A 14,834-nucleotide genomic window follows, 5' to 3' on the forward strand; every position below is an offset into this window, starting at 1 on the left:
GCGCACAAAAACAATCAGCGCTGCTGTGTAATTGCTGCCGGTAAACATCAGCATTGTTAGAAAATTTTGGGGGATTTCTTGAGATTCTCATGTTTTAAATTCTAAAACACCTGCAAATGCTAAGAGACAGCAGATCAGCTCAGCTTCCTGGGCACGACATCCTGCTAACTGACTTTTGTCCACTAGGTGGAGCCCTTGCAACTATATCGGAGAAAGGCACCTTTTTTCCCTCCCCCAAGGATTTCTGTGCCGTTGTAGGTACAAAATCTGTCTGGCCTACGGAATCTGTCAGGGGTCTTACGGCAACACTATTAGGACAAACTACACCGGGGTCGAACAGATGGACAGATGGATAGATAGATAGATAGATGCAAGATGGCAAATTCTGGGAGGGCAATAAATGGGTAGGAACAGATCTTTTGTGCCAGACAGTAATGAAAAATGAATGTGAGCTTAGATAGATAGATATAATATTTTCTATCGATCTATCTATTGTTCATTCGTTCGTAGTTTGTCCTAATAGAGTTGCCGTATGCAACGCCGTCGACAATCGGCGAACTCCCGAACAGATCTCGTAGCCCTACAAACACCGCTAAGCCAATGACAGTTTGCCACGTCATTGAAATTGTCGGAAATCGCGACTGAAATGGTGGGAAATGGCGGACCCAGGACAGATTCCGTAGGCCTTTTTGTACCTACAACGTCCTTCACTTCAAACTACCACGGGGGGGGGGGGGGGGTCAGTGAGGACTACGTACCTGTAGGTGGCCCTCTCCTGCTCCAGGTTGCTGAGGGAGTTGGCTTTGAGGACGGGGCCGGGCGCGCTCATCGGTTTGGGAACATCTGCAGGCTGGAGAGAACACACACACACACACACACACACACACACACACACACACACACACAGATCTGACATTAAAAATAGCAGGGCAAAAATAAACACACACAATAAACACACCTCCTGAACACTATTACTACTGCTAGGGATGTTAACAGTGAATCGATAATCGATTAATCGATTCACTGTCGATTAAGAATTTAATTGATTAAATTAAATTAGTCGCAATTAATTGATTTTTTTTTTTACATGTGTACTTAATACTATTTTTAAACTATTAAAGTCTATTTTAAAAAAAAAGTTGAAATGTGACCCATTAGAAGTCAACTTCAGCGGTTTAGGGTGTTTATGGTGTTTTTACTGTTCTCTAATGAAAAATGGGTCACATTGGACCCTCAACATTATTCAAGGGTTGAATAATGTGTTCCCTACACATCTTTCATTGTGAAATTTAGGTTCTCAGGAAAAATCGCCGCTTATCAATTAATTGTTAATCGATCGATAAGTTCAATCAACTATTGATGAATGAATTAATCAATCATTTGCATCCCTAACTACTACACCAACCTTCTGACTGACAGTGAGTGGCTGAGCTGCCACACTGCAGCCCAGGAGGAGTTTGAACTCTTTTCTACCAAGTGTGTTGTTGCCACAGACCAGTGGCCTGAAGACTCTTTGAGGGACAAACAGCCACCGGCCGCTGGTTGTGTTGTGTTGTGTTGTGTTGTGTGGTCGTACCCTGAGCACCGACGACTCTCCCTCCTTGGCCCGGTCCACGGACACAGAGCGCTTGTTCTCAAACATCTTGACTCTGTTGAGCACCGACTGCGGCTTCATGGCCGGGTCCTCGTCCAGGTCGTCCCGGGGCGGCGGCGGCGGCAGGGGCTTGGACCCGGGCGTGACGGCCTGCTCGCCCGGCGAGGGCAGCGTCTCCGGCTTGGTGGTGGTGGGGGGCGGCGCGGCGGGCTCTGAGTTCATCATGGCGTCGTGCATGCCCGGCTTGTAGGCGCGGTAGGCCGACCTCGGGCCCGGGTCGCCGTAGAAGTGCTTGGGCGGCTCGGGCGAGCGCGGCGAGTTGATGGGGAAGCCGTGCGGCTCGGCCTCGTACGGCGAGCGGGCGTCGTAGCCGCCCGGCGGCAGCGGCGGCGGCGGTTCGTCGTAGCGGATGGGGCCGGGCTTGGCGTGGCGTGGCCGGCCGTCGTAGCCCGGCGGCGGCGGCTCGTCGTAGCGCGGCTGAGGCGGGCTGTAGTCCCGGCCCGGTCCGTCCTCGTAGGGCGAGCGGGGGCTGTAGCCCAGTGGCTGCTGGTGGGGCGGCTGGTAGCCGGCGGGCTGGCCGGAGGACGAGGTCTGCTGGTCGTAGAGGGGCCACTGCTCGCTGTAGTGAGGCACACGGTTGTCGTAGTGCAGGTGAGAGTCGGAGTTGTGAGGCTTTGGTTCCGCGTAGCCGCCGCCGCCGCCGTCGTATCCGTAAGGCGGGTGGTCGTATTCACGGTATGGCTGTTTGTCCTGGTACGGCGGCTGGTGGCTGTAGCTCAGCGACTGCTTCAGGCCGTGGTTGATCCGCACCGGCTCCTCCATGTTGTACAAGTCCTTCTTGTACATCTGGAAAGAAACGAGGCCAAATGATTCATTCATTCATTTTCTTCACATTGTGGGTTTTTGTTGACTTTTTTTTGGAACTCATTGCAAAAAAAGAAGGCATTCAGAGCAACTATCAAAACCATCAAAATTAAAAATAACATTGAATTCAACAGTGCCAGACACCTTCAGAAACTGAACAAGTGTCATTGAACAAAAACTCCTTATTTCAATAATTCTACAAAAAAAAACAAAACAAAAAAAAACAACCACACAAAAACAATTTAAACTGCGGTTTCACACAAGCAAATCTTTGTCCATTCTTCATTAACAGTTCTGAATGCCTGTTTGACAGGAAGCCTTTCAAGAACAACAAGGATCCAAAGCAGCACAATTGAGGTTTAACACGTTTCCTGTGGAAATCAGCTCGAAATCAACTCAAAATTGCACGTTCCTGAAAGGCGTCGTGTCAAACATATGATGTGTAGCCTGTAGACAGCAGGTCTAGTCACAGTAGTTCCTATGGAAGAAGGTCGTTGGGACCACTGAACACAAAAAGACACAATGCAGTGCTGTTGATGGAGGCTGGTGCTTTTCCATAGGGAGTATTGCTCGACGGCGGTCGTTGCCAAGAGTGAGTACTGTCTGCAGGTTAGCCTTCATCATGCGACCAACATTCAGTTGTGCATCTAGTCAGTCAGTCAGTCTACGGGGCACGACTGCGACGGATGGTACACATCTACCACTACGATGCCACGGTCAGCGCTGCTACCGTTCCTCTACCGACGGAGAGTTAAGGCTGAAAGGAACCCAATTAAAAAGAAAAGTAAAGAAACCATTAGGAGCCATGCAAAGGAAGTTTTGAAGGCGACAGTTAGGGCTGGTTGTGGATGTCTTCACCCTGGTCAGAGACTCAGATGTGCACCAGTCCTTCTGGACTCCCAGCCCCACTGCGTGTGCACGTGAGACCAGCCTGGGAGCCAGAGGCACACGGTGGGCTCAGCGAGGCACACAGTGTGGGCAAGTCATGCAGAGAGCGAGTGTGGAAAGCATGTGCGAGAAGACAGGCAGTTAAAAAACAGCAGGCTGGGGGGTGGTGGGTGGAGAGTGGAGAGGGGTGGAGGGGATCGGGGCGGGGCCCAGGCCCGGTCCGAGTGGCTGGTGAGGCAGCGGGTACCTTTGGTTCTGGACCGGGCAGTCCAGACGGGTGGGGTTCATGTGGTGGTGGTGGTGGAGGTGGTGTTGGGGTCTGAATAAGCTCGGGGGCAGGGCTGGGGCTGCTAAGTGAATCGGCCTGAGGAGCTGCGGCTGCAGCGGGCGGCTCCTCTGGGTGCATACCCTCTAGCTGTACGGGCTGCTCGGCAGCAGCAGCAGCAGCAGCAGCAGCAGGGGGCGCTACCACCGCCGCCGGAGGAGGAGGAGGAGGAGGCAACGTAGGATTGGGCAGAGTAGCCTCATCTCGCTGTGAAGCATCGTGAAGAGACAATTTGTAACAGAAGCTGCTCAAAGAGCACACAGAGTAACAACTCACCCCGACACTGTGACGGCGGCCTAACAGCCAATCAGCTTTGCAGCGGCCGCAGGACACGCTCAGAGAAATGCACTTGCCGCGGATCATTAGCAGTAGCTTCAAACGGTTGGATTTTCAGCACAGGTCCTTTGCGCCGGATTCTGATTTGTTGCCTGTCTGCATCTTTTTTGACCATCTGCTAACTTCTGCTTTTAAGAGCATAACGCCTGATGTCTGCACTTCTCGTAAGCTTTGCTTATGCATGATGCACCTTGCAAACATCAACTCGGCTTGGGTATAAACTTAAAACAACAGAGGTAAATAGTTTGCAATGAATACAAGTGGCCTGAGCGACAGGCCTGTAGTGACGGCTGCAGCTAACTAACTAATGTTCTTTCTGAGCTTGAATTGCCCTGGGGACCGATTGATTGCAATGTTCCGGAAAAACTACCAAAATAAAAGTCAGGTTGTAGGACAACATAACAAACGTTTAAAAAAACAAAACAAAAAAATTTGCACTCAGTCAGGCTTAAGAAGAGAGAAACAGAAGGACACATTCACATTTTAGTGCAAAGGAGAAAGAATGAAGCCATAATCAAAGTCTGGCCGGACGCAGAGGCAGCTGACGCCTGACCTGGATCACCTGTATTTCAAACATGTTTCTGATCTGATTTATTTTCACATCTCTGACATCATCGTGCCTGCACTCCTGCTTCATGTTATGGATTTGGAGGAGAAAAAAACACCTGAATTGAGTGACTTGAACCCTGCAGTGTAAATCCATCTGAAGACGTCTTTCTCGCTAAACGAAGAGACATTTCGTGGTAATAGACGTCAGCAAGCCAGACAGCAGAGTGGCCGTCGTACATGGCTTCCTGAGCGGAGCTGAAGAGTGACGTGAAAGTGGCAGTTACCTGCTGTGGGGCGGCCATCTTGAAGGAGGCGGGGTCAACGCGGGCTGCGGCGGCTTCGGGCTGCACGGGGTGCTGGTATCCCGGGTAACCAGGGGTGTCCTGGATGACGGGCGGGTCTTCCCGCACCGGCTCCGATGAGCGGGTGATGGCGGGCTCCGTCGGCAGACCCACCTCGTCGTTCAGCGTCTCGTCCAGCTCCTGGTCCGTGTAGGCTCCGCCCTCCGTGTCCGTGTCCTCGTAGTCGGAGGTGTGGCGGCTGTCTGTGCTGTACATGGAGTACTCGCTGCCTGGCGCCGACAGGTAGGACAGCCGGTCGTCGTGGATGTCCAGATCGTCCTCCGTGGTGCCGTCCGCCTGAGCAGAGAGGAGGAGAGGCCGTTAGGTGTTGTTCTGCCGCCCCGATAGGACCAGCGGGAGGCGCTGTGCTGCTGACCGTCCCCTTCCCTCACCTTGCCCTCCGACACCCACACCAGCTGGTTCTGCTGCTGCTGGATGGTTTCCTTCAGGGCGCCGTACCAGCCGTCGTTCATGTTGTTCAAGTTGATGGTGGCTGAGAGGAGAGGAGAGGAGAAGAGAAGAAAGGAGAAGAGATGAGAAAAGAAGAAAAGAAAGGAGAAGAGAAGAAAAGTTTAACCATAACTTTACTGTTACAATTACTGAAATAATAAGTACCACAAAACACAAAAGATACTAGCAATCATCATAATCTTCATCATCATCATCATCATCATCATCATCATGTCATTCAAAAACTAAGAGATTCCAAATACTACATCAAACACTTCCAACAAATTCCTGCAAGTCACAGACCAACTTCCAATATACAAATTCTAATTTTGCTCATTCTGGTTAGCCAGATGCTCATTTTTGCTTGACCTATTAAAAAATTGGCCAAACACAGAGGGGAAGAGAGGCGAGGTGACCCACAATCACTTCACTGAGGGTGAGAGTGAGAGAGAGGGAAGGTGGGGGCCACTCACTGGTGAACAGGTGGTGGTTGTTCTTCCTCAGTTTGATGGCTCTCTCGTACAGCTTCCTGGCGCTCTTCCTGGATTCGGGACACAGCCGGGTCCTCATGTTCTTCACGCCCTGTTTGTTATCCGGGTTTAGGAAGACGACGATCGGGTACCACTGGGCGTAGTTCAGCCTGTCCACGGCGTTCGGGGTGATGTCCAGCACAGCATGCTTGTCCTGCAGAAAGGTTAAAAAAAAGTAAATAATAAACCTGGGATATAATCACCCAAAATGCTTCTGATGTCTCGCAATGCAATAAATCTGCTCTACTCACCCGGTCAATGATTTGCTTGATGGTGTGAAGACGAATGATTCCTGAACTGCGTTGGTCCGTTCCTGCATCTCTCGGCTCGCTTTCTGCAAACAGGGTCAGAGGCGTCAGTGCGGCAGGGACGCCTCGATGGAATCTCAGGCGTGCAAGGCGATACGACAACAACATGGACGTACTCGCGAGCTCAAAGAGATCCGGCTCCTCCCTGGAGAGCTTCTCTCGAGCCACGTCGGCAATGGGCCCGAATATCACCACAGGTCTCAGGAAACCAGCTTGAAGAGGAAAAACATGAAATAATAAAAACACTCATACCTGCTGATAAGGGATGCAAATTGTCGATGAATTAATTCATTGTTATCTGATTGACCTTATCGATCGATAAACGATTAATTGATAAGCGGCAAACCTTTCTGAGAACCTAAATTTCACAATAAAAAATGATTAAAGAACACATTATTTAACCCTTAAATAGTGTTAAGGTTCCAATGGGACCCATTTTTACATTAGAGAACAGTAAAAACATTTATCCTCTGACTTTAAGTTGACTTCTAATTTCAACTTTTTTCTTTCAGAGTGGTTTAAAAGTACTAACTTGTTCTGGATATATTATGGCCAACTCAGTATCTACACGTGAATTGCTCTTTCCTGTCACTACACTGTTATTATATTAACCACCAGTGTAAAAAATGTTCAACTAATTGCGACTAATTTAATTTAATCAATTAAATTCTTAATCGACAATGAGTTGATAATCAATTAATTGTTAACTATTGCTCATTTTTTTTTAATTGGCCGATCCGTCAGAGCTACTCACCTTCTCTCAGGACGACCCTCTCATAAGCCGGGAACTTGGTCTGCACCGGCTGGGAGGAGAGGTCCTCCCGGCTCTTCCTCAAGTTCCTCTTGGAGCTGCGAAGCCCGCGGAACCTCCAGAAGTCGGCTCTGTCGCCCCCTGCTGTTTTGGGGAGGGTGTACTGCACGCTGGAGAGCTGCTCGGCTCTGTTGACGCGAGCAGCACCAGACACACAGACAGACAGACAGACAGACAGACAGACAGACAGACAGTGTCAAGCACGCTAATAGCGATGTCGTAAAACTTGGCACCGCTAGCAAGACGTCAGTGCCAAACCAACCCTCCCCCCAGCCCCCGAGGACAAAACACGACAAGGATGATTAAAGCAAACAAGTGACGCAGCGATCTGGACGGCTATGGGAGAGAAAAGCTGCGTTCAGACTGCCTGCCAAAATCCAATTTTTAGCCCATCCAGATTGAAACCGGATGGCTCTTTTGCAGTCCGAACAGTCACAAACCACATGAAATCCGATTTTTGCAAAATGGATTGAAACCACCTTCAGGACGTAGTTTCGAATGGCATTTGGACAGATGCGTCTCAGTGTGAACAGCTCCAAACACACCGATGGGTTTTGACTGTCCGTGACGTCACTCTACGCAACACAAGAGCCAATGCTCCAGACCAGAGGGCACCATTCCAGGTGCGGAGCTGGAACGTAATGGAGCAGACAGAAGCAGTAGGAACCAGCAGTGCCTGGCCAGAGGAGGAAACTCATTGGCTCATCAGTGTGTGGGGAGATACTGTAGCGCCATTCAAGCCAAGCTCCAGGAGTTGTATTGCATCAAGTGCCGCTGTCGCAGTTATATGACATCACACACTACACGCTACGCTGGATGACGCCTCCGCTCCCACGTCGTTGCTACAGCAACCTGTCAGATGGGTCAATAATGTGGTCCAGTGTGAACAGAGCCACATCCCATTTGGACACTTGCTAAAAACAGTGTGGACACGGATTTGAGAAGGAATCTGATTGGAATCAGATTCGCATGCAGTCTGAACGCAGCCAAAAAAAAAAAAAAACCCTGTTGTCACCTGTTCTTGTTGGGAATGATGCCCCGCTCCACCTCCTGGTGGTTCTTTCCGATGCGGATGGCCAACCAGGAGCCCAGCTTGCCGTTGTAGAGGGTGTCCACCACGCGGAACACCTCGCCCTTGTTGAAGCTCAGCCCGTACGGCGACTCCTTCTCGTACTCAAAGTGCGTGCGGATGTAGAAGGAGTCGCCCACGTCCGACTCGACGATCCGCCGATACACTGAGCAGGACAGGAGTGGGGGGGGGGGGGGGGTGGGGGGTTGGGGTGTCAGAGCCGGCAGATGTAGGTGTCTGGTGCACTCTTGTGCGTTACTCTCCTCATTTCACTCACCATCCTTCTTCTTCTGCGCCAGAATAGTCACCTCCTCGCCTTTAGGGAGATCTAGAAGGAAAAGCACCGCCTCCTCTCGGATGATGTTTGCAAAATCCACATTGTTTACCTGAAATTTGGAAACATATAAATGCTTTAATGACACCAACTTGTACATATGTGCCCTTGAAACAAATAAACAATCAGTTGCATTACGGGTTAACTCTTTGCTCAGATGAAGGTGCTTTACATTGCGGCATCGCCTTGGCAACGGGAAGTTTTTACTGCACTGAAGGAATGCAAGTCATCCCTTATTGAATGTGGAGAAAGAAGGAGGAGGAAGAGGAGGTGCAAATGGCAAAATATATGGCTTTGACCAAATGGAACAAACACAGTTAGAGGAAATGGGTTGTGTGTGTGTGTGTGTGTGTGTGTTTCCCCTCCGGGCCATTGCTAAGACACCAGCTTGTGTGTGGAGGAACTTGGAAGCGGCCAGTGTCTTAAATCAGGAATTAAAATGGGAACGTCAGAACTTTTCAAACGGTCAATAATCGATAATATGAGGCGCCACTTGTTGACAGTAAAACATTTAATAGCTGTTTATGGTGAGATTAAAAAAATAAAAAACCCAACCACAACCGCCTCGAGTTTGTCCAGAATCGCTTTCCAACAGTTGCCGCTGCTGCAGAGCGGAAGAGTTTCTCACCCTGAGAATCTGGTCGCCCTCCTCCAGGCCCTCTTTAGCAGCCGGGCTGTCTTCCAGCACGCCGGCCACAAAAATGCCCACGTCGTTGCCTCCGGCCAGCCGCAGCCCGACGCTCTCCCCCTTCCTGAACTTCACCAGCTTCATGCTCGGCCTGCGGAGAGCCCCAAAAAACAGACGACAGTCCAGCTGATTGTTTTCACTCGCCGACCATCTGACGACCTCTTTTCATTCGCTTCCGCCGCCGGCTCAGCTTTATGAATAGCCGAGCGCTTCTTGAGCACCGGCCAAGTTTCTCTCTTTGGTGAAGGCCAGTGAGCAAAAGCAAAGTGCTGATAAAAACTGGGATAGTTACATTCTAATATACCACTGTGTAGATTTTTGTTTTTGAAGGCTACCAAAATAACGATGCGATTCACTTCCAATTACAATCACGATACATTGCTGATGCTGCTGCTTAAGTGGCCAAATAAAACTGCACCAAAAAAACAAAAAACAAATCTGGTCGATGTTTTACCGCAGGATGCTGTCGTCATGCGCTGCACTGGGCACGGGGGCGTCGGAGGGACTGACTGGCAGGTCCACATCTGGCTGTCCGGGCTGAGCGTACACGGGCTTGGGCTCTGGAGCAAAAACACATCACGTCGCACATGAGCGTTAGTCACGCGCGCTGATGGCGACAGACATGTTACAGAACACAGAACAGAAATATATATAAGAAACAATACGGGCGACTAGAGACTTGAAAATTTAATTGGAAACAACACTCTTTGGAAAAACAACACACGCCCACGCGCACACGCACACGCACACGCACGCGCGCACACACACACACACACACACACACACACACACACACACACACACACACACACACACACACACACACACACACACACACACACACACACACAGTCCTGTGCGGGGAGGTCAAACAGAAAGGCAGCAGAGCGCTGGAGGCTGCAGAGAAACGTCAGACTGGATCAACTCATACGGCTTATTTTCACTTGGCTCCAGGCGAACTGAGCTCAGCAGGCGTCTGGTTCCAACTATTTACTTCTTTCCATTTTGTATTTTTTTTTTAATTACATTTTTTGGAGGGTTAGCCGCACTTTAAAAAATGGGCAAATATGACTTGTCCAACTCAAATTCAATTTTTTTTTATTATTTCAATTTTTATTGATTTTCAAGGAACAGAAAATTAAAGAAAAAGAAAAAAGAAAATAGTGCAGTTTCATAATACATATATTGTTGATTTTTTTGTGTGTACATCATTAGCATGTCATGAAAAAATAATAAATATAATAATAAAGTTCCCACGAGCTCACACTGTCGTCTTCTTTTCCTCTCAATTTGTGAAGCAGAGCTTCAAATAGTTGGAACCAGGTAGAGATGCTACCATCCAACCATTCCCTCAAATTCTAATTTTTATTGTCACACTGCTCTCACCAGTGGTCAGGAAAACTGACGCCACGTGTTCAGTCTCCTAAAAACAGGATGTAGCTTAAAAGGTTTATAGGTTTGCCGGTGCATTGTTGGGGCTTTTAACGGCCGCTCGTCAAACACCGACCTGGGAGCGGTGGGAGCTGTTTGTCCTCTCTGGCGACGGCCGGCTCCTTCGCTTTCGGTAGCGGGACTTCCTCGGGCAGCTTGGCTGGCGTCGACGCCGGCTTCGAGATCCGCTCGTCGTCCCGACTTCTGTGGCTACACACAAGGCACACCGTTTTTTAAAACTGCAATACAAGTCTTTGGAAAAACAGAAAAAAAGAAAATGCTTGAGTCTGTCATAAATTGTGTATTCTGTCGGCTGTCGAGCTTGGAGGCAACAAGACAGCCAAGAATACTTGGCCGAGGGAGGGGACACAAGCGACGGGAAGGTGTTTGTGTTGCCCAAAACTCAGTTTAAAGTGACACAACTCATTCCTTCCTACCTCGAAACGATAGTTTGAAAACCATTTCGCCGATTCGCTGACTTGTGACAAGGGAAGAACGGCACCCCTGCTGGTGATTGGCTGCTCTGGCAGGCGGCCACAGAACTCTGGTTGCCTGCCCAGCACTTTCTTGCAAGTGCGTGACTCCAGAGCATCGTTTTTATGGCAGCAGAACCTGCACAGTGTCGCTCTGAGGTCACAACTTTGTCTTTTCAACCCTTAAGCAGCTTATCAGAGACGTTGCAGTGAGTTCCGCCCCGCTGGTGAACCTCATTCTGCGTCTCTGGCTGCGGACCAGCAAACGTTTGACTCGGATGCCAATTTTTTTTTTTTTTTTTTAAACACTGACGAGTAAACCGACACCCCGCGAACACCCCGTCTAATTATGACTCATATTCTGGTTAATGACTACAGAATTTTCCCTGTGATTTAATAAACGCTGGCGTGGCCTGGCGTGTCTGAGAGGAGAGACCAGAAGCGGGCTGTCCAGTGGGAGAGATTAATGGCTCCGACGCTTCTGGTCACATGCCTGCTGACTGGCACCGCTTTAGATGGCCAACCAATGCTTTATTCACAGACTGGCTGCCCAATTAGCAGTGAAGGAGCGCGACTGAACTGGCCGCAAAGAAACAAACTTCCTTTATTTCTGCCCATTCTGAAGGAGGCCCAGCTTCCGACAAGCACGTCCTCAATTGGGGCAAAGGTCAAGAGGTGAAAGACCAGGTTCACGCAAACAATAACATCCTGTGCCGGCTTCTCCTTCCTGGTAATTACAATACTGCTCATACATTGTTCACGTTGATGCGTCAGAGGCAAACTGGCACCAAGAGATTCTGGCATCTCAACACAGGATTTTCAATGTTGGACGTAAAAAAAACCCCAGACATATTAAAGCCCCCATGTGGTGACTATTTCCTTTCATCTGGGACTGCAGTGGAGCAGACCTACACCATTTATCATCAAATTGCTCCCCACTGAACAAACGATTTCTCTCTCTTTAATTTTGCATCATTTTCCCCTGATGCTTTGCTGGAGCTTCTGCATGTTTGGCCATCAAATAATACAAATCATCAAATGTTAGAGAAACCTTGATTTTATTTAAGTCTGAACTATCTGTTATCTAATCTACATATATTCTAAGGATGTAGTACGGGTACTACTTCTACCGCAGCTACTGCTGTCATCACTATTACACTACTTCAACTAAGTTAGTGCCAACTTACGGTATTCTCCAGCTGATGAGGTTACAGAGAGAATAAAAAAAAAAAGGGCAGACAAACATTAAAAGTGATTTTAATCATCACGTTTGGTCTTTTTCTGAAAATGAAAACGACCTCAGTAACTCTGCAGTTTGTGCTCACTGACATATGCAAGCGCTCAGCTTAAATAAAGGCTAAAACAGACTCCACCACAGCTCATTAGTTAACTTCTGGTCCCGCTCGGGTCAATAATCCGAGTGGAGGGGGGAACTGCGCTGGTGTTTTATCAAACTGAAATAAGGAATTATAATAATGAACTACTTTTAAAGTGAAATAGCGAGTCGACGGAGAAGTGCTGAGTGGGCTGTCGGCTGCAATTAAGGCAGCACGCGAGCAGCCCAAAGTCCTTGGAAAGTGAGAGGAAACCAAACCAAACCAAACAAAACCAGAAGGACACGATGTTTGAGCTGTTTTAATAACTCCACAGGGACGAGCCTCAGAAAGTTTGGAAAGCCTTGAAACAGTCACGTTTTGAGGCGTTTAACAACGCTGTACTCTAAAAAACAAAAAAATAGTTCTGGTGGAACTACTATCAAAATATCGGTGCTGGAAAAATGTGTGAAAACCTGAATTATTATTTTCATAAAACAACACATTTGGATGGCAAATCTTTACCTGCCGTTGCTGATCTGCGGCGGTGAGTGCCTGGAGTGGTCCGAGGGCTCCGACCGTCGGTCCGGCGAGCGGGACCTGCTGCTACGACGCCTCTCGTGCGATCGATTGGAGTGATCGGACGCCAGGGAGTGGATATCTGAAATGTCTGATCAAGTGACAGGCGCCGTTAAACTGGCCGTGCATTGACTTATGAAATATCACACACACACACACACACACACACACACACACACACACACACACACACACACACACACACACACACACACACACACACACACACACACACACACAGGGTGGTTTTGGCTGAGCTCATCACATAACGTGGCCCTCACCGTCTCTGTCAGAGGCGTTGGCTGAGGGAATGCTGTCGTCGAGGTCAGGGATGTTCAGCAGGGTCGCCCGGTCGTCCCGCTGCACCACCATTTTTAGCTTGCCCTTTGACCTTTCTATCAGCTTCTTGGCATCTATCAAGGAGAGGTTCTCTGTCACAGTGCCGTTGATCTGCAAGACGGTTGGAGGGAGAGGAGAAGCTGTTAGAAGTGAAATAGCAGAGGTGGGGGGGGAGGAATAACACGAGAGCTTCAATAAAAGGTGGATCATCTTCCATTAAACATCTCAAGTTTATTGTAAGGTGTTGATAAAACAGCTTAGTTGTAGATTAAGCGGGTAAAAACGTCAGGTTTGATAGTTTTGCTGAAATTGTTTGTGGTGTAATTTTTAACTGCACTGTGACATTTAACACAGGTAACTATGAAAGTTGTTTTGGTTCTTTCCTGGTATAAATTCCCATCTGTGCAAATCAACAATCATCTTTTATCGCCGTCATTCTGTCTCACTTTACTTCAGATGCTCACTTCAGTCAGAATATTAATTAGGATTCACCTCAGATGAGTAAACTCCACATCACAGTGCACTCACTGCTTATGCTAGTGAGTGCAGCTAAAGTGACCTCACTCTGATAAACTGAGCGGCTGATGTCATCCTGACAGGGTTAATAATGCACTATTGCTCTGATATGCTGCATATGCATATTACAACACGGCCGGTGACTGTGTCAGTCAGACTTTCCACAGCTCTCAATTCATTTGCATGTCTCCTGAGGTCAGGCATGGGAAAACTATGGCCCGCGGGCCATAGCGGCTCTTTGGGCTTTTTAATCCGGCCTGCCCAATTTGAAGAAATTATATCAATAGTGAGTAAGTCACAAAATAGCAGCATTCCATCCATTACTTCAGTGTTTTAAGAGTCATTTCAATAAAGAGCTAAATACCGTGGGGCTTCAAATACAGATATTTTGTTGTAACTTTGCTTTTTTTCATTTTCAATGGACACTGAAGCACGTTTTCTACATATCCCATGATATATGTTTTCCTCACTAAATCACTCCATCTATCTTCTCCTCTCTGTCAAATTTCAGAACCCATTGTGGCCCCACCAGTCAAAAGGTTTGCCCACCCCTGTCTTAGGTGGATGCCGTTCAAAGAGACAGAACAGCCGCTGTCGCCATAGCGCGCTGGAGTGAGCGATCGAGCGCTCAACGATGCGCGAGCGGCCTCTGTCGATACGGAAACATGTTGCAGCTTGCGTCGACCCCTCGTCCCCGCCCGTCACCCCCCAACCCCTCCTCACCTTCAGCACCACGTCCCCCTCCTGGATGTTGCCGTCTCGGGCGGCCAGGCTCTCTGGAGAGATGTCCTTGACAAAGATGTGGCTGGCCAGGCGCAGGCCATATTCTGCTTACAGAGTGAACGACAGCAACAAAGAGCATGTTAGCACGGGCGCTCCGCTCCGCTGTGCTCCGCTCCACTCGGCCGGCTGGCCGCGCTCTCACTGGGATTAACAGCTGTGATTTAAGGAGATTAATTGCTCTTTTACTTAGACTTCCTTGAGTAAACTCCGATTCTGCTGCGGCTGGCAACTTCTGCTCCCTCCGGCAGTTGCAGAAGGCGTAATGGATGAGTAAATAAAATGGCGCTTCAGTTCCTGCCGTAGAACATCCTCC

The 14,834-nt window shown here is 48.8% G+C and overlaps 2 protein-coding genes across 17 annotated transcripts in view; both read right to left on the reverse strand.

Moving 5' to 3' along the window:
* Positions 1 to 8,807, reverse strand: part of LOC142888865 (sulfide:quinone oxidoreductase, mitochondrial-like) — a 62,179-nt gene extending 53,372 nt beyond the window's left edge. Inside the window, exon 1 of the mRNA XM_076027342.1 lies at positions 8,804 to 8,807. The gene's annotated coding sequence lies outside the window, so the exon portion shown is untranslated. The remainder of the gene's footprint in view (positions 1 to 8,803) is intronic.
* tjp1b (tight junction protein 1b) overlaps positions 1 to 14,834 on the reverse strand; it is a 58,646-nt gene that overhangs the window by 8,583 nt on the left and 35,229 nt on the right. For 6 of the 16 annotated variants that reach the window (XM_076027318.1, XM_076027317.1, XM_076027316.1 and 3 more), the window contains exons 6-23: positions 14,462 to 14,568; positions 13,165 to 13,333; positions 12,830 to 12,974; positions 12,179 to 12,190; positions 10,595 to 10,728; positions 9,542 to 9,647; positions 9,028 to 9,178; positions 8,343 to 8,451; positions 8,012 to 8,231; positions 6,940 to 7,124; positions 6,302 to 6,397; positions 6,129 to 6,211; positions 5,821 to 6,031; positions 5,290 to 5,390; positions 4,841 to 5,194; positions 3,594 to 3,878; positions 1,577 to 2,440; positions 759 to 850 (exon numbers count right to left, since the gene is read on the reverse strand). In XM_076027318.1, the coding sequence (XP_075883433.1) occupies positions 759 to 850; positions 1,577 to 2,440; positions 3,594 to 3,878; positions 4,841 to 5,194; positions 5,290 to 5,390; positions 5,821 to 6,031; positions 6,129 to 6,211; positions 6,302 to 6,397; positions 6,940 to 7,124; positions 8,012 to 8,231; positions 8,343 to 8,451; positions 9,028 to 9,178; positions 9,542 to 9,647; positions 10,595 to 10,728; positions 12,179 to 12,190; positions 12,830 to 12,974; positions 13,165 to 13,333; positions 14,462 to 14,568 (3,424 nt within the window). Of the gene's footprint in view, positions 1 to 758; positions 851 to 1,576; positions 2,441 to 3,593; positions 3,879 to 4,840; positions 5,195 to 5,289; positions 5,391 to 5,820; positions 6,032 to 6,128; positions 6,398 to 6,939; positions 7,125 to 8,011; positions 8,232 to 8,342; positions 8,452 to 9,027; positions 9,179 to 9,541; positions 9,648 to 10,594; positions 10,729 to 12,178; positions 12,191 to 12,829; positions 12,975 to 13,164; positions 13,334 to 14,461; positions 14,569 to 14,834 lie in introns of all 16 variants that reach the window. The other 10 variants (XM_076027320.1, XM_076027326.1, XM_076027314.1 and 7 more) reach the window with 6 other exon arrangements.

This window comes from Nelusetta ayraudi, unplaced genomic scaffold (genome assembly GCF_046127955.1).
Source record: "Nelusetta ayraudi isolate G7.1 ecotype Tasmania unplaced genomic scaffold, CSIRO-AGI_Nayr_v1 ptg000020l, whole genome shotgun sequence".
Taxonomy (NCBI): domain Eukaryota; kingdom Metazoa; phylum Chordata; class Actinopteri; order Tetraodontiformes; family Monacanthidae; genus Nelusetta; species Nelusetta ayraudi.